Source organism: Narcine bancroftii, chromosome 4, assembly GCF_036971445.1.
Source record: "Narcine bancroftii isolate sNarBan1 chromosome 4, sNarBan1.hap1, whole genome shotgun sequence".
NCBI classification, from domain to species: domain Eukaryota; kingdom Metazoa; phylum Chordata; class Chondrichthyes; order Torpediniformes; family Narcinidae; genus Narcine; species Narcine bancroftii.
The window spans coordinates 255743605-255768993 of record NC_091472.1 but is presented as its reverse complement, the minus strand read 5'-3'; the positions used below and the strand labels follow the sequence as shown (position 1 = coordinate 255768993).

Below are 25389 nucleotides of genomic sequence, written 5' to 3'. Positions count from 1 at the left end.
GGCTGACACTTTTAAAAATCAATATTGCTAAACACCAGATTGCCCAATTAATATCTATGGTAGCTTGCAGTGTTTGTTTTGTACTGATGCTTCTAAATGATAACCGTTGACCACATTTCAAACAAATTGACTGTAAGATTAACAACGTACCTATATTGTATATTTCCCATCTATTTTGAGATACCCCAAAGCATTGTACAGTAAATAGTTGTAGGAAAAACACCACCCAGTTTATGCACAGTAAGTTCCCACATAAACATCACTGAATAAAGGCCAGAAAATTTATTTTAGATGGCTAAAAGAATTTCTCCACTCTCCCTTGAAATAGTGTCACAGGATTGTTGCACACACCTGAGAGAGCTGAGTTTTACGTTAATATTTCAGTTGTAAAGCGATGCTCCCTCACAATCAGGCAGGAACTGTCAATCAGTTGACTTAAACTTACACGGAATTCTTTCCGAAACAAGGATGGCACAGGTAGGGTAAACAGTGAACATTATTTATCCCAATGATTGGGGTATCGAAAACAAGAGCACATAGTTTTAATGTGAGAGGTAGGAGGTTTTAAGGAATCCTGAGAGGTCTTCATTTTTACAAAGGGTGGTTGATATCTGGTATGTGCTGCAGGAGAGGTGGTGGAGAGACACATGTAATTTCTTTGGAGATATTTGAGAGACGGCAGACGCTGGAATCTGCAGCATCAAAAAAAAAGATCTGCTGCAGCATCAAAAAAAAAAGATCTGCTGGGGGAACTCAATGGTTCAAGCAGTAGCAGTGGGAGAAAAAAAATGGTCAAGGTTTCAGGTTGGAACCATTCATCAAGACAATGTCTACATTGAAGAGACATTTAGACAGACACTTAAGTAGGTATGGCAGAGAAGGATACAGATCTAAAGTTGGAAAACGGGGTTAGCAAGGTTGGCATGGATATAGTGGACCAAATAGCTCGTTTCCATGCCATACAATTCTATGACTATGTTTCCATGACAAGAGCACTTTCACACAGAGATGTAAATGCACCCCCTTTCTTTTCTTCACTGCAATATGTCGTCTTGATAAGAACATCAAGAGAACTTCAAAACTGCTCTGTCATTCAATAAATTCATAGATTTTAGGGAGTTGCACCTTGGTAAACTAACACACAATAAATGAAGGGAAACTATATTTGAGGCGGAATGGCTACAAATCCCTGATGATAACAAGTGGAGAAGCTATCAAATTTGATTCGAACCATAGATCACTACAGCACAGAAACAGACCCTTCAGCCCATCTGGTCTGTGCTGAACTATTATTCAAAAGAGGCACACAGATCATAGCCCTCCCTACCCCTCCCATCCATGTACCTGTCCAAATTTTTCTTGAATGTCAAAGTCAAGCCCACATTCACCACTTCGGCTGGCAGCTCATTCCACGCACTCACCTCTCTCTGAGTGAAGAGGTTCCCCTAAATGTTCCCCTTAAACATCTCACCTTTCACCCTTAACCCACATCCTCTAGTTCTTGTCTCATCCAACCTCAGGTGGAAAAAGTCTGCTTGCATTTATACTATCTGTACCCACCCACTCCACCCCCCACTAATTTACATATCTCTATCAAATCTCCCTCATTCTCTGATGCTCCAGGGTTTATACATACACTATATCTCCTAACCTATAGGCTGAAGTATAGAACATGTGGCCAAGGAGATAATCCATAAAACACCAGTTTGTGCTCTGCAGTTTTGGCCACGACTCAACAGCGAAGGTGGAATTGTACTGGAGAAGGAGCAGAGGAGATATTCAAGCGTTTTGTTAATATGGAAAATTTTATCTTGGAGGAAAAAAAAACTGGAGGTTTTTTAATTTGGACCAGAGGAAGCTGAGGGGACATTTAATTTAATAAAGTTATGAGGAGGCACAGATGGAGTACAATGAAAGGACTTAGTCCCTCAGTAAATAATAGGTCAGAAACTGGAGTAGTGGGCAGAGTTATTTGTAGAAAGGTTAGAGGGAAAATGAGAGAGAAAATAACAGGGAGTGGTGCGAGACTGTGAAAGAACGATAGGAACAGAAATCCTGATAATTCTTTAACAATACTTGGATGTGTGATTGAAGACACATGATTTGTGAATGAGTGTTCGAAGATGGGATTAGCCAAGTAGTTTTTTTTTAACCAATAAGAATTCAATGACCTTCTCATTGCTATATATTTTTGTAGTTACAGTGGGGAGGCTGGGTGGGGTGGGGGGGTGGGGGGGGGGGGCGAGTGAAGGAGAGAAAGCAAAAGAGTGAGAGTAAGAGTTAGAGAGAGAGGGAGAGAGAAAGAGAAGGTGAGAGACAAAAGATAAGCAGAACAATATCTTGCTTGAACTGTAAGATACTCACTTCAGTACCAAATCGCTGCAGATGGTGAAATTAGAAATATTAATGGAAAATGGTGAAAACACTCAGCAGGCTAGGCAACTTCTGTAGAGAGATGGATAACTTCTCATCAGAATTGGCCAGCTTTAATAATATCAGGAAATGCTTTTTATCTGAAAACATTGAATTTCAGGTTGGAAAATGAAATATTGTCATCATCACACTCCTGTTCAACTTACTTGCATCAGGCTTAAGGCAGAGAGGTCAGATTGAAAGAATTAAAACTGACAAGCAATTGAAAACTTAGGGTCACTCTTGCAGACTTTACAACGCCGTTCTACAGTGTAGTCAAATCCATAGAGTTTTGCAGCGAAGAAATAGTCCCTTTGGCCCGACTCTCCATGCTGACCAAGTTTTCTTGCTATGCTAGCCCATCTGTTATGATCAGCCCATATTCCTCTGAACCTTTCTTATCCATGTACCTGTCTAAATACTTTTTAAAATCCTCCTTGCCTTTGCCACTGCCTCAGTCAGTTGGTTCCATATACCCACCATGCTCTTGTGTGATGAGGATACCCGTCAGGTCCCTTTTAAATCTTACCCCTCTCACTTTAAATCTATACCCACCCTGAGTAAAGACTCTGCCTATTTACCTTATCTATACCCCTCCTGATTTAATAAACCTCTCAGCCTCCCATGCACTGGGGAGAATGCATGCTCAATTTTGACATTTAAGAAAAGTTTGGACAGGTACATGGGTGGGAGGGGTATGGAGGGCTATTGTCTAGATGCAGTCAAGCCAAGCCAAGTTTATTGTCATCTGATTGGACAAGTTCAACCTAACAAAACAGTGTTCTCCGGTCCTTAGTGCAAAATATGCAGACACACAATCAGACATAACACACATGCGTACAAATAATACATATGCATGACAAGTATTTTATGCATAAAAATAAATAAATATTGTTTTGTACAAATGAGAGTCTCGGATGGTTAGTGCGAGCAGTTCCTTTGGTCATTCAGCATTCTCACTACCCGTGGGAAGAAGCTGTTCCTCAGCCTGGTGGTCTGGCTCTGATACTCCTGAATCTCTTTCCTGACAGGAACAGCTGAAAGATGCTGTGTGCAGGGTGGAAGGGGTCCTCGTTGACTTTGCTCACCCTTTTCAGACAACAATCCTGGTAGATCATGTCGATTGCGGAGGGGTTGGGGAGGGGAGCCAGACTCTAATGATCCTCTCTTATGGTCCTGTTGACTGACCTGAGATCCATTTCTCTGCAGGAACTGCACCACATTGTGATGAAGCTGGCCAGAAAATGGGCAGCACAGGCTAGATGGGCTGAATGGCAATATTCTAAAGTTCTATCCAGCCTTTATTATAATGCAAATCCATTTACATCCTGGAGAATCTCGCTATTGTTTCCCTATGCATTTGGACACTAAATGAAGCATTACATTAGAAGAGGTGGAAGAGAGTGACTGCTTCACCTGAAAGGGGTGCTTGGGTCCTTGATGGTGGGAAGGGAGGAGTTAACAGGGCAGGTGCTGCTTCTCCTGTGGTTTCACGGAACAGGTGTTGATGGAGATAGAGATCTCCGTTCATTCAACTACTATTTTAGCTCACTAGCTTTTTCATTCCTTGCCTTACATAACAATAATCTCTTTCTAGTAATTCATTGTGCGTGAAGAGTTCTCAAATATCCCTGAGGGGGTGTGAGAACTTGCTATAAATGAAGCCTAAAAAAACTGCTGCCATTATTAAGTGAAGGATCCATTTCAAAGGAAATGGAAATGAATAACATACTCTTGTGATCAGGTTGGAACGGAGCCTGAGGAATGAGAATGTGCCCTGATCATCAAGGTGACATTTCCAATCCAGCAGCGGTCAGGCATGAAATGCCAGGTAAAAAAAAAATTAGGTCAGTGGGACTAGGCAAAAATATATATGCTCAGCACAGACTAGAAGGGCTGAAGGGGTCTGTTTCTGTGCTGTAGAGTTCCATGGTTCACGGACAAGTTTCTCTTGTGTCTTGGTGTGAGCTTGCAGGCACCTCAGATTGAAGAGACTGCCATCCGTGCGGTACCGGATGTAAACAGCGTCTTCATTGTTGGGGTCTTTCATGGCTTGGTTCAGCATCATGCTGAAGAAGATTGAAAAGAGGGTTGGTGCAAGAACACAGCCTTGCTTCACGCCATTGTTAATGGAGAAGGGTTCAGAGAGCTCATTGCTGTATCTGACCCGACCTTGTTGGTTTTCGTGCAGTTGGATAATCATGTTGAGGAACTTTGGGGGACATCCGATGCGCTCTAGTATTTGCCAAAGCCCTTTCCTGCTCACGGTGTCGAAGGCTTTGGTGAGGTCAACAAAGGTGATGTAGAGTCCTTTGTTTTGTTCTCTGCACTTTTCTTGGAGCTGTCTGAGGGCAAAGACCATGTCAGTAGTTCCTCTGTTTGCGCGAAAGCCGCACTGTGATTCTGGGAGAATATTCTCGGCGACACTAGATACTATTCTATTTAGTAGAATCCTAGCGAAGATTTTGCCTGCAATGGAGAGCAGCGTGATGCCCCTGTAGTTTGAGCAGTCTGATTTCTCGCCTTTGTTTTTGTACAGGGTGATGATGGTGGCATCACGAAGATCCTGAGGCAGTTTTCCTTGGTCCCAACAAAGCTTGAAAAACTCATGCAGTTTGGCATGCAGAGTTTTGCCGCCAGCCTTGCAGACCTCTGGGGGGATTCCATCCATACCTGCTGCTTTGCCACTTTTCAGTTGTTCGATTGCCTTATATGTCTCATCCAGGGTGAGGACCTCATCCAGCTCTAGCCTTAGGGGCTGTTGAGGGAGCTGGAGCAGGGCGGAATCTTGGACTGAGCGGTTGGCACTGAAAAGAGATTGGAAGTGTTCTGACCATCGGTTGAGGATGGAGATCTTGTCGCTGAGGAGGACTTTGCCGTCTGAGCTGCGCAGCGGGCTTTGGACTTGGGTGAGGGGCCGTACACAGCCTTTAGATGCCGCTTTAGTTGCCCATTCAGAGCCAGCTCTTCAGCGCTTGACGTCCTGCTTTGCGGAAACTGCCAAAATGTTTGGCCTGGAAGTCAGCCTGAAGAAAACTGAGGTCCTCCATCAGCCAGCTCCCCACCATGACTACCAGCCCCCCCACATCTCCATCGGGCACACAAAACTCAAAACGGTCAACCAGTTTACCTATCTCGGCTGCACCATTTCATCAGATGCAAGGATCGACAATGAGATAGACAACAGACTCGCCAAGGCAAATAGTGGCTTTGGAAGACTACACAAAAGAGTCTGGAAAAACAACCAACTGAAAAACCTCACAAAGATAAGCATATACAGAGCCGTTGTCATACCCACACTCCTGTTCGGCTCCAAATCATGGGTCCTCTACCGGCATCACCTACGGCTCCTAGAACGCTTCCACCAGCGTTGTCTCCGCTCCATCCTCAACATCCATTGGAGCGCTTTCATCCTTAACGTCGAAGTACTCGAGATGCCAGAGGTCGACAGCATCGAGTCCACGCTGCTGAAGATCCAGCTGCGCTGGGTGGGTCACGTCTCCAGAATGAAGGACCATCGCCTTCCCAAGATCGTGTTATATGGCGAGCTCTCCACTGGCCACCGTGACAGAGGTGCACCAAAGAAAAGGTACAAGGACTGCCTAAAGAAATCTCTTGGTGCCTGCCACATTGACCACCGCCAGTGGGCTGATATCGCCTCAAACCGTGCATCTTGGCGCCTCACAATTTGGCGGGCAGCAACCTCCTTTGAAGAAGACCGCAGAGCCCACCTCACTGACAAAAGGCAAAGGAGGAAAAACCCAACACCCAACCCCAACCAACCAATTTTCCCCTGCAGCTGCTGCAACCGTGTCTGCCTGTCCCGCATCGGACTGGTCAGCCACAAACGAGCCTGCAGCTGACGTGGACTTTTACCCCCTCCATAAATCTTCGTCCGCGAAGCCAAGCCAAAGAAGAAAGAAAAAAAGAGTTCCATGGTTCTAATTAATAGACTAAACTCTGGCACAGGCAACCCTTCAGCTTATCCAGATTTTTGTTTTTATTGCTGGATCACAATGCCTTTCAGGAAAGGGCATCTGCTATCTTTGAGCTCTCTGAGCTGCATGTGACCCACCATCTTTTGACTCTTAACTAAATGGAGCAATTGTGGTGGATCATAAACTGACAATCAGAAAAGCGCAAAAGCTGGAAAGCTGAAACAAAGACAGAGTGTAGGGTGCAAGAAACACTCAGCAGGTCATGCAGCATCTGGGTGGAGAGAAGCAGAGTTAAGGTTCCAGGTTGACTACTAGAAGTTGGAGGAACTCAGCAGGTCAGGCATTGTCACAGAACCGTAGAATACTACAGCACAGAAACAGGCCCTTCAGCCCATCTAGTCTATGCTGAGCTATTATTCTGCCCATTGACCTGCATCCAAATCATCAGACAGAAATGATGAGTCTACATTTCGGGTGGGGAATCTTTCAAACTGAAAGGACCCTAACTCACCATCTCCAGGGATGCTGCCTGACTTGCTGAGTCTCCCCACCTTCTCGTTGTCTGCTTGTCATTCCAGCATCTGCAGTTCCTGTGTTTCTCAGTCATTGACACAGAGGGATACTAAATGCTGGGACTTCCAGTGGTGTCCACTTCTTATTGAACTAAAATATCACATCTCAATCTCATCATCACTCTTTCCGGGGATCTCCCAACTCTTCCACATTCCTTGCCCAGTTCATTCATTGCAAAGAGAACTTTGTCCTGATGTTCAATTCCAACACTCATTTCTAAAGCTTACATGCATTGCCTGACATCGAATCATTGTGTTGGTTACATTCCCAATTTGCTGTCATGCTGGAGTTCTGAAGTTAACAGTAGGGCACTGAGGAGTACGGTAGAACAGAGCGATCTAAGAATACAGATACATAGGGCCCTGAAAGTGGCATCACAGGTAGATAAGGTTGGCATTCATAAATCAAAATATTCAGTATCAGAGTTGAGATGTTATGGTGAAGATGTATAAGACATTTGTGAGGCCAAATTTGGAGTATTGTGTGCAGTTTTAGACTCCTAACTACAAGAAGGATATCAATAAGATTTAGGGTACAGAGGAGATTTACAAGGATGTTGCTGGGACTTGAAGAACTGAGTTACTGGGAAGGATTAAACAAGTTAGGACTTTATTCCTTGGAGCATAGAAGAAGGAGGGGAGATTTGATAGAGGGATACAAAATTATGATGGAATAAGATGGATTAAATGAAAGTAGGCTTTTTTTTAAACAGAGGTTACTTACGAGAGATAAAAACTATTGGACATGGGTGAAGGGTGAAAGGGGAAAATTTTATGGGGAGCGTGTGGGGGAATTTCTTCATACAGAGACTGGTGGGAGTATGGAATGATCTGCCAGCTGAAGTGGTGAATGCAGGCTCAATTTTGACATTACAGAAAAATTTGGACAGGAGATGGAAGGGGTATGGAGGGAAATGGTCTGGGTGTAGGTCAGTGCGGCTAGGCAGAATAAGAGTTCAGAATAGATTAGAAGGGTTGAAGGGCCTGTTTCTGTGCTGTTGGATTCTATAATTCTTTGAGCTTCGGGTGCTGACATGGTGTTACCTGGGCAAAGTTGCTGGTTGCAATTCTCATACTCAATGGGGGATCCCATGCACGGCAGACCCCCGTTCCTGGGCTCTGGATTGGTGCAGCTCCTCTTCCGGGATCGAAATCCCATCTCACACTCTCGGGAACAAGACGACCATGGCATCCAGGCTGTCCAGCCGCCACTCACCTTGTGGGGAGCTTGGTTGCTGAACTTTAAGAGGTCATCGACAAGATCTGCAGGGAGGGGTAGTTGAAGGGGGGTGGGGGTGGGGAGAGGAGAGGATAGGTGGAGAGAGGGAGTGAGAGAGAGAGGTGAGGGAGAGGGAGAGAGAGAGCGAGGGAGAGAGAGCAAGAGAGGGAGGGAAGAGGGAGAGAGTAAGAGTGGTTATGCTGTTAGATAAGTAAGACATTGGTAAATGAGCTAATACCCCAGAGACATCTGCCCAAATCTCACCACGACATTTGGCATATTTCAAAGGAAATGAAATTAATTAAATAAATTTGGAAGAAAAATTTAGTAAAAGCCCATCTGATTCATTCAGATCCCAAAGAGAAAGAAAAATCAATTGCATATTCATTGTATGGTCTATATGTGACTCCTACTCTTAGAAACATGGCTGACTCTTAATCAAAGAATGTGTACAGGGCAACATGTCCAATCAGCCCATTATGTCCATATTGGTTAAACAAAGGGCGACCCAAAATCATCCAACCTTCCAGCATTGGGGCATAGCCTTATGGGTTCTTATGGTATACACACAACTTCTGTTTAATGTGCTGAAGGCTTCTCTCTCAGCCACCACACCAGACACCAGTTTCAGACCCTCACCTCATCTCAATTTTTCAAAGCTTCTGTTCTGACTCCCAAACATTCGACTCCTCTGTTACACAATCAGGTTATTCCTATTTATTCAGCCCAGTCATTCTTTAACTCTTAAAATAGCCGAGCAAACATTCAGTTCAAGGAGAATTTAGTCAATGAACAGATGATCTTGCCTACTTTTTGCATCCCGGGAATGGTCACTTCAGACATCAGACATCAATGTGAGCTGTGTAGCCTTGAACTGGAGTAAATGCAATCAGGGATTTTCCACTGAGGTTGGGTGAGACGAGAACTAGAAGACACGGTTGAAGGGTGAAAGGTAACATGTTTAAAGGAAGCATTAGGGGGAACTTCTTCACTCAGAGAGTGGTGAGAGTGTGGAACGATCTGCCAGCTGAAATGGTGAATGCAGGCTTCATTTTGACATTTAAGAAAAATTTGAACAGGTGTCTAGATGGGAGGAGTATGGAGGGCTATGTTCCAGGTGCAGGTCAATGGGACAAGGCAGAATAATTGTTTAGCATGGACTAGATGAGTCAAAGGGCCTATTTTTGTGCTGTAGTGTTCTATGATTCTAAAATTCAATCCAGCAACTCTCCAGGATTTCCTTGACAGCACCCCTCAAACCCTTGATCCTTGCTGCCTGGAGTATCAATGATACCAGCGGCATGGGACTCTCACCCTCTTTACAATTAAATTTTTTTTAATTTAGACGTACAGCGCAGTAACATGCCATATAACCATATAACCGTTTACAGCACGGAAACAGGCCATGTCGGCCCTTCAAGTCCATACCGCTTCACTTGACCAACTCCACTAGCTCCTCCGCAAACTCCTAAGGAAATAGAGGCTTTCTTCATGATGTCATTGGTGTGTTGGTTCCAGGAACACATCACAGTCAGTGGTCAAAAGTGTGTGATCAGCCACTAAACTACAATCCATTCCTGACACTTAACATTTCAGATTTATTGTCAGAGAACAGACATGACATCACATACAATCCTGAGATTCCTTTTATTTTGCGGACGTGGAATAATTACCATGAATTGGTAGTGCAAAAATAAACTGTACATAGATTAAACATAAACAAATAAAAGAACTGTAAACAGATAATGATTGTGGAATACAGAGAGAACAAAAGAAAATCAATAAAGTGCACAAATCTTTAAATGAGTCCCTGATTGAGTTTGTTGTTGAGGAGGCTGGTGGTGGAGGGGTAGCAACTGTTCCTGAACGAGTGCTGTGGCATCTTTACCTCTTTCCTGACGTGTGATGTGGATCCTTGATGGTTTCTGCTGTTCTCCAACAGCAGCGTTCCTTGTAGATGCTCTCAATGGTGGGGAGAGTTTTGCCTGTGATGTCCATTACCTTTTGTGGATTTACACTCAGGGGTATTGGTGTTCCCTTAGCAGACCGTGATGCAGCCGATCAGCATACTTTCCCCCACACCTCTGTAGAAATTTCCTAGGGTTCCTGATATCATACTCTTTGGCTTGGCTTCGCGGATGAAGATTTATGGAGGGGTAATGTCCATGTCAGCTGCAGGCTCGTTTGTGGCTGACAAGTCCAATGCAGGACCTCCACAAACTCTTGAGGAAGTAGAGGCACTGACGTGCTTTTTTGATGATACCCTTAGTGTGTTGGGTCCAGGAAAGATCCTCCAAGATAGTGACTCCCAAGAACCTAAATGTGCTCACCCTCTCCACCTCTAATCCCCCAGTCATCACTAGATCGTACACCTCTGGCTTTCCCTTCTTGAAGTCAACCATCAGCTTCTTGGTGTTGGTGACATTGAGTGCGAGGTTTTTGTAGGTGCACCATTCAGCCAAGTTTTCAATCTCCATCCTGTTCGCTGACTCATCCCCACCTTTTATACAACCCATTACCGTGGTATCGTTGGCAAATTTGTAAATGGTATTATTGTCGTATGGAGCTACACAGTCATAGGTGTAAAGAGCAGGGGGCTAAGAACACAGCCCTGCGGTGCCCCGGTGCTGATGGAAACTGCAATAGCAGAACAAAAGGAATAAAAGTAAAACGATGAATCTCCAGGGAGATTTTTTTTTAAAACTATGTCCAAATGAATCGAAATGACTAAATCCATGAAACTCAGCTTGTCAATATTAAATAATTGTTTAGACCCTTCTGGTCCATGAGCCTGTGGCACCCAATTACACCACCAGCCCCGTACATTTTGATGGGTGAGAGGAAACGGGAGCACCTGGAGGAAACGCACGCAGACATGGGGAAAACATGCAAACTCCTTATTCCAAATAGCTCCAAATTCCAACCTGGCTCGCTTGCACTGTAAGAGTGTTGCACTGACAACTACGCTAACTGTGCTGCATCTTGGGAACACATTGGGCATTCCTTCACTGATACTAGGTCAAATTTCTAGAGCACCTCATCCAATGGGAGTAGCCTTGGCAGGCAGGCTGCTGCGGCTAAGAAGGCAGCCCAACACTATTTGATTGACATCAGATGATGGGAAATAGATGCAAATAGAAATGAGGAAAGTGGGGAAGCCATTCAGCTTGGTTGGCCATGGCTGATCTGCATTTGTGTTTTCTATGAAGCCACTTGGATTCCTTGATATTGACTTACGGTCGGTGGAGCAAGACGAGGTCCCATCTGCAGGACAGAACCGACTGTCCGTCCTCTTCTTCCCCAGCTGAAGATCATGCGGGTCTGCTAGCGGTGCCCGGCAGGTGAAGCGGAAGCGCTGCTCATGGCGGGCTCCATTCTGGCTGATGTTGACTGGCATCCAGGGAGTCCACGGTGTGTTCCTCCGCACCTCGGGGCACGAGTCCACGTTACAGGCCCGGTGTTCCTGCAGAGAAAGCAGAACATGAGCAGGCCAGGCACTGAGAAAGCAAAGGTCTCGCCTTCACTACAGACCCCAATCAGTATGTCATGGATGCATGGAGTCATTATGGCAGGGAACAGGCCCTTCAGCTCAACTCCGCCATGCTGACTAAATTCACAATCCTGTTTGCCTGTATTTGGTCCATTAGGACTCTTCTTATCCTGATAGCTTCCCAAATAATTTTTTGACATTTCTAATTGTACCCACTATTACAGTATAGTTTCCTCTGGCACCTTGTCCCATCACAGACCACGCTCTGAGTGCCTCCAGCTCTCTCGCTTCTTGGCTTGAATTGATGCCCTCTTGTTCTATAAAATTCTACATTGGGAAAAAGACTGCAACCCTTCACTTCATCCCTGCCCCTCATGACTTTGTAATCAGTGCCCTAGGGAAGAAAGACCCAATTTATCCAGTCTCAAGCCCTCCTATTCTGCCAACGTCCTGATGAATCTCCTCTGTATCCCGTAGAACCCACTCCTTTTGTTTATAGACCCTACACATCTTCTTTAGTCAGAGATTTCAGATCAGATTTCAGTTTTATCATTGGAGTACATACAGTACATGATATCACATACAACCCTGAGATCCTTTCTCCTGTGGGCAAGGTTGGGCAAAAAGAAACTGCACTCATGTACACGTAAACAAATAAAGAAATGCAAACAAATTGACTGTGCAATAGAGAGAGAAAAAAATCAATAAAATGCTAAAGTAAGAGACCGTAAATAAGTTCCTGATTGAGTTTATTGTTGAGGAATGATGGAGGAAGGATAGCAGCTATTCCTGAACCTGGCAAGTGTTGTGGCACCTATACCTCTTTCTTGATGGTAGCAGTGAGCTAGAGGGTGGTAAATCTGTGGAATTTGTTGCCACATGTGGTTGTGGAGACCAGGTCATTGCATGCATTTAAGGCACAGATTGATAGGTTCTTGATTAGTCTGGGCATCAACAGTTATGGGAGGAAGGATTCTCATAATCTTGTATTTATAATCTAGCATTGTAAGGTGCTGGAAATTTGGATTACTATAAATAGGTACTCTACTTTTTCAGGTGTTTGAGGAGGTTTGGTATGACATAAGAAACCCTGGGAAATTTCTACAGATGTAGTGGAAAATGTATTGACCGAATGCATCGCAGTCTGATATGGGGATACCAATACCCCTGAGTGTAAAGCCCTGCAAAAGGTAGTGGACACAGCCCAGGACATCACAATTCAGGGATATTGTCAAATGGACAATAAATCCCCCTGAATGAACATTTTTTTTTTAAATCAGTCAAGATCCATGTCCATGTCCCTGGAATGCTTCCTAAAGGGTGGTGTCCAGAAGTGAACACAGAACTGAAAATGACATCTAAAATAAAATATAGGCAGTGGGAATACTGTAGGTCAACAGATCCCTCAAGCCTGTTCTGCCATTCAATTAGATCAAGACTCAACCACTCTCTCTCCATACTCAGTAATTTCAACTGCTTGGCTCAGTTCTGGCACCTTCTGTGATATTGTCTGCCTCAGCAACAGCGTCCCCTTAAAGGTTCGTGGCTTTAATAAAGTTGTCAGCTCTTTAATCCCTCTTTAATCTTTAAGCACAGCTGCCAGAAAAAAAATGATGTTTCTGTTTCAATTGTCATTAAACACTGGTGTTAATGAGTTTTAAAAGTTTCAGAAGTGGGAGGCTGTTGACTGAGGCCCATGAGCCCATGAGCTCATTCTGCCCAAATACACCCAACTGAAGCCCAGTCAATGGAACTGTAAGTGTTGCATTAACCGGTGGGCAAACTGTGATACTCCCTTATGTTCTTACGTTCTAAATCAGCCATGATGAAATCATGGAGTGGATCTCCATAGACAGAGAAAGATAAAATAAATATCAGGTTGCAGTTAGTGCAAGAAAAAAATTGGCATTTCAGTAGCCCAAACAAGTTTTGTGGTGGTCCCATAGTTTAGGGTTAGGGTTTGGGTAGCATAGGATGTTCAAGAGCCTGATAGTTGTCCTTGAACCTAGGGTGGCTGGTCTTCAGGCTTCTGTACCTTCTGCCTGACAGTAGCAGTGAGAAGAGGTTGTTTCCAGAGTGATGTATGATTAATGTAAAAACACACTGAAATGCTGGAGGAACTCAGTCAGTCTTGTAGTGTTCATAGGAGTAAAGATATATTACCAGGCCTGAGCCCTTCTTCAAGCTACAAGTAAAAGCATCTGAATAAAGACTGGGGAGAGAAAGGGGGATGAATGGTTCGGGAAGGAGTGCAGGTGTTAATTGGATATGATGAGGAAAGGTGAGAACTGATTATGGCTCTGTGAAAGGAGACAGAGGGAAAATGGAAGTGAGAGAGAGAGAGAAAGAGACAGAACTAGAGGAAGGAAGACTGAGGGATGAAGATGACGGGGGTGGGGGAGGTTTTGACGGAAACTGGAGAAGTCGATGTCAATGCCTCCTGGTTGGAAAGTGTCCGGATGGAAGATGAAGTGTGGTTCCTCTAATTTGTGGTGGTCCCAGTCTGGCAGTGCATGACATGTCCACAGGGGAATGGGTCGGTGAATTGAAATGGGTGGCCATTGGGACATCCATGCTATGGTGGTGGACAGAGCTGAGGTGTGATGATGGCTGCTTTCTTGAGGCAACGCTTCTCATAGATTTATATTTAAATTTAAAATTTTAATTTACATTTAGACATACAGCATAGTAACAGGCAATTTTACCTACGAGCCCATGCCACCCAATTACCCTTCAACCCCCAGAATGTTTTGAACGGTGGGAGGAAACTGGAGCCCCCAGAGGAAACCCACACAGACACAGCGAGAATGAACAAATTCCTTACAGACAGCATGGGATTCAAACCCCAGTCCCAATTGCTGGTGCTGTTACAGACATCTATCTCCATAAGCAATCGAGAATATATGAGTTTAGAAAGTGACATGACATTTTTTTTCCCTCGTTAGGGGAATTGGAAAGGCACTCAAGAGAAAATAGTTTGCAGGCACCTATGGAAAGTCTAGAGAAACGTGACTGATGGGACTGATCCCTCAGAAGTTGTGCAAATCTGAATGGCTAACCTCTCTGCTATAATGATTGCATTATGGAACAGTGAGAAAATTCATTAAAGCTAACAAAACAGGTTTCAGTTCAAAGTACTGATCATGTTATCTAACATCAGCTATGTGTTAAACACTGCTTCCTGACCTTGACTCTGCCGAGTTCTGCAGAACTGAATTTCAAAAGCAAGAGTTCAACTTGCAGCTGGTAGTCTATTGGTCTGTGAACGCTCTCTAGCCCAATGCCTCAGTCACAAATTAATGAGAAGATGGCAATCCCCCGAGAGGAAGCATTGGACATGAGATAGCAAAGGTATGCACAAAAGCTTACGGAAATTAAAGGCCGACTTGTATTTAATTAAACGCTTTCACAGCTCCGTGAATTCCCAAAGCATTTTACACTCTAGACCTCTGGAAATATGGTCCTCTGATGTGTTGCATAGCAAGATCCCGCAAATGGCATTGAGATAACAAGCCAGTAATTTTTCTTTGTGACATTACCCTCTGTTATAGCAGTGGCAGTGCTCCAGAAGAACATTAATGGAAATGTAGTGCTTTTGGGAAGTGCTGAGGTTATGAAAGGAGCAGTATTTTTTGCTCATTCCGCCTCATGGGAGAAAAGATGTCCTGACATTGGAGAAGATTCAAAGAAGTTTCAGTAGGATGATTCCGGGAATGAAAGGGTTATCGTATGAGGAACAATGGCCTGTACTCGTTGGAATATAGGAGAATGAGGGGGGATCTCATTGAAACATTTTTAATGTTGAAAGGCAAGGGCAGAGTTGATGTAGAAAGGTTATTTCCCATGGTGGGAGAGTCTAGGACAACAGGGCCCAACTTCAGGATTGAAGGACATCTGCTTAGAACAGAAATGTGGAGGAATTTCTTCAGCCAGAAGGTGGTAAATCTGTGAAATTTGTTGCAACTGGTGTTTGTGGAGGACAGGCCATTGGGTGTATTTAAGACAGAGATTGATAAGATTAAATGCTTTGAGAGGCTGGTCATGGCCAGAATTAACATGTACCTAAGCAAAGATCTGGACCCACTGCAATTCGCCTATTGTCACCATCACTCCACAGTAGATCTAATATTGTTGGCTCTCCAATCAGCTCTGGATCACCTTGAAAACAGCAGTTCATACATATGACTACTCTTTATCAATTACAACTCGACCTTCAATACCATTATTTCCTCAGTGCTGGTCAAGAAGCTACAAACTCTGGGCCTCTGTATTCCCCTCTGCAACTGGATCCTTGACTTTCTCATCAGAAGACCATAGACAGTACGAATTGGAAACAATGTCTCCTCCTCACTGATTATCAACACAGGTGCACTGAAGGATGTGTACTTCGCCAACTGCTCTACTCATTATACACCCATGACTGTGTGACCAGGCACAATTCCAATGCTATCTACAAGTTTTCCAATGACATCACAGTTGTTGGCAGAATCACAAACGGCAATGAGGAAGTGTACAGGAGGGAGACAGATCAGCTCATTGAATAGTGTTACAACAACAACTTTGCGCTCAATGTCAGCAAAACCAAGGAGACGATTGTGGACTTCAGGAGGAAGTCAGGGATACACGACCATCAAGGGCTCAGAGGTAGAGAAGGTCAAGAACTTCAAATTCCTGAGTGTCAAAATCTCCAAGGATCCGACCTGGAGCCTCCATGTTGATGCAATCACAAAGAAGGCTCACCAGTGGCTATACTTTGTGAGGTATCTGAGGAGATTTGGTAAGTCACCAAAGACTCTCATATACTTCTACAGGTGTACCATGGAGAGCATTTTGGCTGCATCACTGTCTGGTGTGGCGGCACCAATTCTCAGGACATGAATAAATACAAGAGTGTTGTTAACTGGGCCTGTGACATCACAGGCACCAGACTTCACTCCATTGAGGACATGTATATGAGGTGATGACTTAAAAAAGCAGCCTCTATCCATGCCCTCTTCACTCTGCTACCATCAAGAAGGAGGTGCAGGAGCCTAAAGACGAGCACTCAGCGGCACAAGGACAGCTTCTTCCCCTCTGCCATCAGATTCCTGAATAATCAATGGACCAAAGAGACTGTCTTACTTTTCGCATTTTTTTAATAGTAATGTTGTAAGATGGTTATAATATGAATGTTTGCACTTTGATGCTGCCACAAAACACCGAATTTCATGACTTGTTAATGACAATAAATGTTGATTCTGATAGGTTGTTGATTAGCCCAGGCATCAAAGGTTATGTGGAGAAGGCTGGGCAGTCGGGTTGAATGGGAAAATGGATCAGCTCTTGATTGAATGGTGGGGCAGAGTCAATGAGCCTGAATAGCCAAGCGATTTCTGCTACTGCATCTTAAGATCTTATGGTCATGAGCATTTTTCTGTGGTGTTAAATTCTATCCCTCTCCTTGACATATAAATGAGCTGAGAACAATTCTTGGTTAGTGAGGGTAGTGAAGATGGCCCTTGGAATGTTTTCCTTCAGCAATCACAGCAGAGAAACATGATGAATAAAGTCTTGATTAGGTCGCACTTGGAGCATTCCTTGGAATTCTCAACACTTCTTTACAGCAAGGATGGGAAGGCTGTACAGAAGAGAAATACTAGGATGCTGCCTGGATTAGAGGATCATTTTTTCAGAGATTACAGGAGGCTGAGGGGAGATGTGAAAGTAGTTTGGAAAATTATGAGAAGCATTGATAGGGTAGATCAGTGGTTCTCAACCTTTTTCTTTCCGCTCACATACCACTTTAAGTATTCCCTATGCTATAGATGCTCTGTGAGGGATTCCTTAAGGTGGTATGTGGGTGGAAAGAAAATGTTTGAAAACCACTGTTTCAATCGTACCTAATTGACTTGTTATGTGCATGGTTTCCTAACTCCAAAGGAAATGGGCCAATGACAATTTTTCTCAAGCAAAATATTTCAGTAACAATTGGGTCTAGAACATTGATTTTCAACCTTCCCTTCCCACTCACATACCACCTCAAGCAATCCCTTACTAATCACAGAGCACCGATGGCATAGGGATTGCTTAAAGTGGTACGTGAGTGGGAAGAATAAGGTCAAGAACCACTGGGGTAGAGAGTCAGAGGATATAAATGTCAAATACTAGAAGAAATGTCTTGAAGGTGAGAGAACAATTTTGTTTTGCACAGAGGTGCCTGCATTGAGTTGCTGGACCAGTGGCGGATGTAGATACATTTTGAGTGTTTCAGTCTTCACAGCCATTCTCAACAGTGGTTGTATGCACCCCTCCCCAGGGGCCACAGCACATTTAAGGAAGGGGGGGAATGGACTGAAATCCTTAATAAGGGTGTCCCAATGTGTATAGGGGGCAGGAGGGAAGTGCAGAAGGAATCATCTAAACTTGTAAGGGGACTCATAAACTTTGGGCTGTCCCAAGGGGGGGCCATAGCCAAAAAATGTTTGAGAATAGCTGGTCCCCACATGAATAGAACAATATGGATCACATCCAAATGGCAGAAATTGAGTTTAATTTGGCATGTAGGCCAAAGGGTTTGTTCTATGTTCCATAAGCAGTTGGGTGGGACATTTTATTTCAATTTTACAAAACACTGGTTAGGTTGGAGTACTGAATGTAGTTCTGGCCACTGCACTGAAGGAAGAATGTAAGTAAGTAGGAGAGAATGCAAAGATTGGAGGACTTCAGTTATGGGGAGAGAGATTGGATAGGCTGGGTCTATTTCTCCAAGAGCAAGGGAGGCCGAGAGGTGACTGGAGGAAGGAATTATATGAGGCAGATGGGTTTCTATCTGAAACTCACTGACGCAGGACGTGGTGGGATCAGGTAGAGGTAAAATATCCATTGCATGATGTACATATGCACCAAAATTCTTACCTGTTGCAGTCAAACAGGTCGTTTGTGAAAAAAAAACTCAATGGTATATATTAAAGTAAATTGAAAAGAGGCATTTAGGCAGACACATCAAAAAGACAAGGCACAGAATGATACGTCCTAATGCGGGCAAATTGTATTTGGGTAGGTGGGCATGAGGGTCAGCAGGAACATGATGGGCTGAAGGGTTTATTTCTATGCTGTACAACTTGATGATTTCAAATTGGGTCATTGTACACTGAAGCAAGCCATAAGATGGTACACAAACACTGGGATCCATTTTTGAGGGTCTTTCTTGATATCAGAATCAACCAGCATACAGGTCAAGCAGGGAGCATCTTCGAGACAACAGAGAGAAACAATCTGCCTTTCATCACAGGTTATTTGATGGAGCTTTATCCACCAGAGGTTGAGAGCCATGCTGAAAGGAATGTCTCAAAACTGAAAGCTGTGGAATCAGATGGATTATTGATTGAGTTCTTCGCCTGTCCTCCTTCATTAACTTCTAATATATTTTCTTAATATCTCATGCCAGAAAAAGAAAATATATTAATGGAAGAAGAAAGTTGCTTTTTATTTGCACATTAAACCTCATATGTTTTTGCCCGCCTGTAAAAGCCCACTGTAAACCTGCCAAAAGACAAAGCTCAGATGCTTTAATTATTGAAGCTGTCAAACACATCCTGTATTCCACATTAACCTTTGCCACTCCACTCATTGGCTTAAAATCCTCCACAAAATATCCTCTAACCATCTCCTCAAGAAACTGTCATCTTTATTTGCAGGAAAATCACAGAATGTAACAGAGAGACAGGGTGTGCTTAAGAAATTGAGCTTACCAAAGAGTCAATGAGTCACATTACAGAGAAGAAGTGGAAAATCTCATGAAATGGTGTGAGAGTAATAGACTGAGTCTCAATGTGAACAAGACAAAGGAGATGATCGCGCACTTCAGGAGGATCTGGAACAACCACCCTCAACTACACATTGACAACTCATAGCGGAGAAAGTGGAGAGCTCCAAGCTCCTTGGAGTTCAATTAACTAATGACCAATTGTGGATACACATCTCCTCACTTGTCAGGAAGGCGCAACAGTGACTGCACCTCCTGAGAAGACCATCATCTCAACCTTCTACAGAAGCTCTATCGAGAGTGTTCTGGCCGACGGCATCACAGTGTGGTACGGTTGCTCAGAGAAATGGATGGAGGTCAATCCATAGGACTATAAGAGTGGCAAAGAGGAACACTGGAGTCTTCCCTCCACCCCATCCCATCGACATGATTTACTGGGATCGCTGTCTGAAGATGACCCCTTCCACCCTGGACACAGCATCTGTCAACTGCTCCAGTTGGGGAAGAGATATGGGATATCAGAGCCGACACCACCAGGCTGAGGAACAGCTTCTTCCCACAGCCAGTGAGAATGCTGAACAACCAAAGGAACTGTTCACACTTACCATCCGAGACCCTTGCACTCTTGAAACAAAATATTTATTTATTTGTATATATGAATACTAGTTCTGCATATGTATTTTCTGTCTGTATATGTGTTATGTATATCTGATTGTTTTTGTGTTTCGCACCAAGGAGCAGAAAATGTCAATTCTTCGGGTTGTACTTGTGTAATCAGATGACAATAAACGTGACTTGGCTTGACTTTAGTTCTTATAGAGTTCTGATTCAGTTAACAATCAAACTTTATGATGCAATTCTTGGATAGATTGAATATTCCCACTGTCTCTTCAGAGAACAAATTAAATCTGGAACAGCCTATCTCCGTAAGATTGCTGAATCAATTAACTCTTTGCAGTCTGGCAAAGTTGCTGGGCCAGATGGCTTCCCTGCTGAGTTCCATAAAACTTTTTCCAACCTATTGATACCCCAATTGGATTTAGTTTTATCCCAATCCTTAGAAATTGGGAAGCTACCAGAAACTTTTTATGAAGCCTCAATTTCATTAATACTTTAAAAGAATAAGGATCTATTAAACTGTTCCTTATAGACAAATTTTTAAATGTGGACACTAAGATATTATCTAAGATATTAGTCACCAGGCTAGAAACTATATACCTCTTATTATCTGTGAAGATCAAACCAGGTTCATTAAAGATCTTCACTCTCAATTTAATGTTCACCATTTATTAGATATTCTCTACTCCCTTGCAGTTGCATCCTCTGAATATATTATTTCTTTAATTGCCGAAAAAGCATTCATAGGGTGGAATGGGAATATCTATTTACTATGTTAGGAAAATTTAATTTTGGTCCCAATTTATCAATTGGATAAAACTGATATATTTATCTCCTATAGCTTTAGTTTTTACTAATTCATTTAAATCCAAACCTTAAAAATTGCATCGTGGAACTAGATAAGGTTGCCCTTTAAGCCCTTCATTATTTAACCTAGTGTTAGAATCTTTAGTCATTGCTTTTTCACAATCAAATGAAAATTTCTGGTATTAGCAGAACTGAAGGTGTCCATAAAGTATTTCTTTATGCAGATGACCTTTTGCTGTATGTATCAAATCTAGATCAATTGATTCCCTCTGTCCCTTCTTCAGCAATTTGGTCAATTTTCAGGCTACAACTTAAATTTACGGAAAAGTGACACATTTGTGCTGGACTCATCTAACTCTTTAGATTCATCTGTTCCTTTTAAAATAGTCAACAATCAATTTAATTATCTGGGTTTTACCATCACTAGGAAATTTGATAACCTGTTTAAAGAAAATTTTCTTACCCCACTGATCATGTTAAGAAGTCCTTGACCCAATGGTCTTTAACTGGGTGTTAATATTATTAGGATTTATATCCTGCCAGAATATTTATACATTTTTCAAGCTGCACCAGTTTTTGTTCCTTTTCTGATTCTTTGGGCTCTCATATCTTCCTTTATATGGAATAATAAGCCTCCCCATCTTCCTTCAAAATATTAAGAAAAATGGAGACTTGGCATTATCTAATTTTAGATTTTACTACTGGGCAGATAAAATCAGATATGTTGTTTTTTGGATTCATCATAAGGTTTTCTCAGGTGCTTCAGGTTGGATTAATTTAGAAATTAAATCTACTAAAATGTTCTCCCTTATTTCAATACTTGGAGTACCTTTACCTTTCCCTGCTTCCAAATTATCGGATACTTTTGTTATCAGACAAACATTGAGAATTTGGTTTCAATTCAGGAAACATTTTGGATGCCATAGATTCTTATTAGTTAGTGCTATCTTAAGTATTTTATTTCATCCCTCGGTTCAAGATATTGCTTTTAATCAATGGTCTAACTTAGGTATCCAATCTTTCTTGAACCTTTTTATCGACCATACTCTTGCCTCTTTTGAACAACTATCTGCTAAATTTAATATACCCAGATATCATTTTTTTCATTATTTACAGGTTAAGAATTTTTTGAACTCTTTATCTTTGAGACTTCCTCAGGACTTGAATTTTAATGTTGTAGGGAAGATGTATAGTTTTCAACTGGATCATAAACAGCTGTTGTCTGTTCTGTATGAACTATTTTTTGCTATCCAGGGATAATTCCCAGGTTGGAATTTAAAAAAAACTGTGGGAACAAGATTTCCAACAAATATTTTCTGAGTACACTATTCTGAAACAGTCATTTATCCTCTCTCTGTGTTGGACATTTACTATTGCAATTGAAAGTAGTACATTGTGCCCACTATTCCAAAACCCGATTGGCTAAATTTTATTCTAACTTATCTTATAAATGCAATAAATGTAAAACTGAAGACGGTTCATTGTATCATATGCTTTGGTTATGTCCTTCTCTTCTCAATTATTGGAAAGGTGTTTTTTGTATACAATCTTTAGTTCTTAATATTAATTTGGCCCTATCTCCTTGTATTGCCTTGATTGGAATATGTGGGCCCAAAGATCCAATTTTGAATTCTTCACAATCCAATGTAGTAGCTTTTGGTTCCCTGATTGCTAGAAGGGCCATATTAATGAAAAGGAAAGATGCTGTCACTCCCACTGTCTGATACAATGGCTTGTTTGTCTTTAGAAAAAATTAGAAATTTTATTTCTTTTTGGGGTTCTTTATTATTTCCCAAATTTGTAAGCTTAACTAATTTTTGATTTTTGACCTCATTGTTTATTTTTCTTTTCATTATCAGACACTGGTCTACATATTTTGCCAACAGCCTCTGTAGGTAGGGGATTGATTTTGTAGAATAGCAAGTTTCTTTTTTTCTTTTTGTATTTCTTAAAACTGTAATGTAGGTTTTGTCATTACTGCCACTAGTATTATATAAGTTTGATTATTGTTCTATTCATGTTTATTTACCTATGTAACATTTGGTAAATTAAATTAATAAAAATATTGAAAAAGACTTGAGTTGATTTGAACGTCCCTATTGTACCATTCCCCACCACCAACCCCAGCAATGCATTCCAGGCATCCACCACTTTCTGTGTAAAAAAAAAAGTACCTCTGACATCTCCCCTAAACTTTCCTCCACTCTCTTTAAACGTGTAGTATTTGCTATTGACACACAAGAGACTGGAGATGCTGGAATCTGGAGCAAGAAAAAATCATTCAGAGGAACTCAGCAAGTTGACCAGCATCAGTGGGAGAGAAAGAATGGCCAACATTACAGGCTGGAACCCTTCAACAAGAAGTTGGATATTCCTCAGGCATCTGGGTACTCAGTGTAGACTAGTAAGCAGCTGGATCATGTTTCTTAGATTCATATCCTCTTATTTAAATAATTGTTGATCAAAGAGTAGGATTTCCTTCTTTGTTCACTCTTCCTTTGCCCAAACCTAAAAAAATCCATCTAATGCAATCAACATTCTCTTCCACTGACATCTTACAAACCACAAAAGAATTTAATCGTATTCTAGTCATATTCATTGTAATTCTATTTTTTTTTAAATTATGCATGTAGAATCATTAAAATAATTGCCTATTAATTCCTCTGAAAGGAAGCATTTCAGGACATGTGGAACAAATAAATGTTAATTTGGTCACGAGGTGTGAAATGTGTTTTAAATTTCACTCAGAGCTGCTTATAGATATTTTCACAGACGAGAAATACCCCTTCTGCTCAGGGTCCGAGCATTCAATGTGGGTCACGTATAAAATAATGACACCATTAAGGGGAATATTAAACAACTGTGTTTCATAAACACTGGTAAAGGGGACAGGACATGTGACATTGTGTTGACCCCAAACTATATCCTTCATTCATTCTATCCCTTTATGTGATCAAAAAGCTAGATCCCCCAGCTTTCAAAATGTCCCGGATGTGTTCTTTCACCAATCCAACACGAGAAAGGAGAGCTCCTTCTAATTCCTTAGCTCTGGCCCACAAGGGCCCAATAAATTGAACACTGTGGAGACTCAGCCATTGTGTTTACTGTTAACGGAGATCAATACATTTGTGGCTTTAAAGGCAGCAGGAGATATGGAGATACTGAAAGAAAATGGAAAAATAGATGATTTTAGAACATAGAAATCTACAGCACAGTACAGGCCCTTCAGCCCACAGTGTTGTGCTGCCCTACTCCAACAACTACCTAGAAATTCCCCACTACATCAAGCTCCATTTTTCTCAGCTCCATGTACCTATCTAATAGTCTCATAAAAGATCGGATTGTAGTTGTCTCCACCACCATTGCTGGCAGTGTATTCCATTCACCCAACACTCTCTGTGTGAAAAACCTATGTCATATATCCCTCATGTGCTTTAAAGTTAGGCCCCTTCCTATAAGCCATTTCAGCCCTGCGTAAAAGCCTTTGGCCATCAATGCCTCTCATCATCTTATACACTTTCATGAATAGTAGAGCAGTTTTAAGGGCCAATCCTGTTCCTATTTCTGAGAATCTTTTCATTTATTTGAAACATGGCAAAAGACCCTTCATGATCTTCACTATCCAGAGATCCACCATCCACTATCCAGACCATAAGAACCTGTAGAGGTTTGTGAAAGTGACTGAGGCAAAGACAATCTGGTTGAGCATGTTTAGCATCATCAGTGTTCATTACGGAGAAATGTCAGCCATTCTTTTTTTCCCACTTCTGCTGCTCGGTCTGCAGATTTCTTCCAGCAACTTGTGTTTAGCTACAGATTCCAGCCTCTGGATTCTCCTGGAGGTCTCCAATGACTCATTCCATCACATGCACAACCCCCTCCCCTCCATCGACTCCATCTATAGCTCCGAATGCTTTGGGAAAAAAGCTAACATATTTTTAAAAAACTCATCCCACCCCAACCACACTCTTTTCCCATCAGGAAAAAGGTAATGAGTGTGAGATCACATACCACTAGATTCAAGGATGGTTTCTTTTCCACTGTTATCAGGTACTCCAAAAGAGAAAAAATATACTGCCATTGCTCTGTTCCAACTGATCTCTCTATACTTTTGTGCTGCGTCTTACTCGTGTACTATGTATGAGATGTCTATTGGTCTGCTCGCAAAAGAACCTAGCACTATCTTGGTATACATGACAATGAATATGAGAATGCCAGCTCAGGAAACATTCATTCAGTCTTTTGGGGGTGCTTATTCTCAAGAAACACCACTTTTCCCTTTTATTAGCCCTCTATCAACATATCATTTTCCCTTACCTGGATTCATTTTAAACACTTCTATGATATTTACTCCAATTCCCCCAATTTTCCCAAGTTTTGCCAAAATTCTTCACTCTAATAAGGGAACAGGAGAGAAGAACAGGGAACTTATTCCCTGTGTCCTGCTCGATACTTAACCATCAATTTAGCCAGATTAGCTTGGTTAATGGTTGAATGTGGGTTATTGCAGTTAATAAATCAGCTGTCATGTTCACTATAGTGTGACATTTGCTCAAAGATGGTTTGGGACTTGTGAATAATGAGATAGA

The 25389-nt window shown here is 42.2% G+C and overlaps 1 protein-coding gene across 6 annotated transcripts in view; it reads right to left on the bottom strand.

The window, feature by feature from the left end:
* The window catches only part of sema5ba (sema domain, seven thrombospondin repeats (type 1 and type 1-like), transmembrane domain (TM) and short cytoplasmic domain, (semaphorin) 5Ba), a 395686-nt gene that overhangs the window by 35623 nt on the left and 334674 nt on the right, over positions 1-25389 (bottom strand). For 5 of the 6 annotated variants that reach the window (XM_069934791.1, XM_069934794.1, XM_069934792.1 and 2 more), the window contains 2 exons: positions 11379-11604; positions 7967-8185 (listed from right to left, as the gene is read on the bottom strand). In XM_069934791.1, the coding sequence (XP_069790892.1) occupies positions 7967-8185; positions 11379-11604 (445 nt within the window). The remainder of the gene's footprint in view (positions 1-7966; positions 8186-11378; positions 11605-25389) is intronic. The other variant, XM_069934796.1, reaches the window with a different exon arrangement.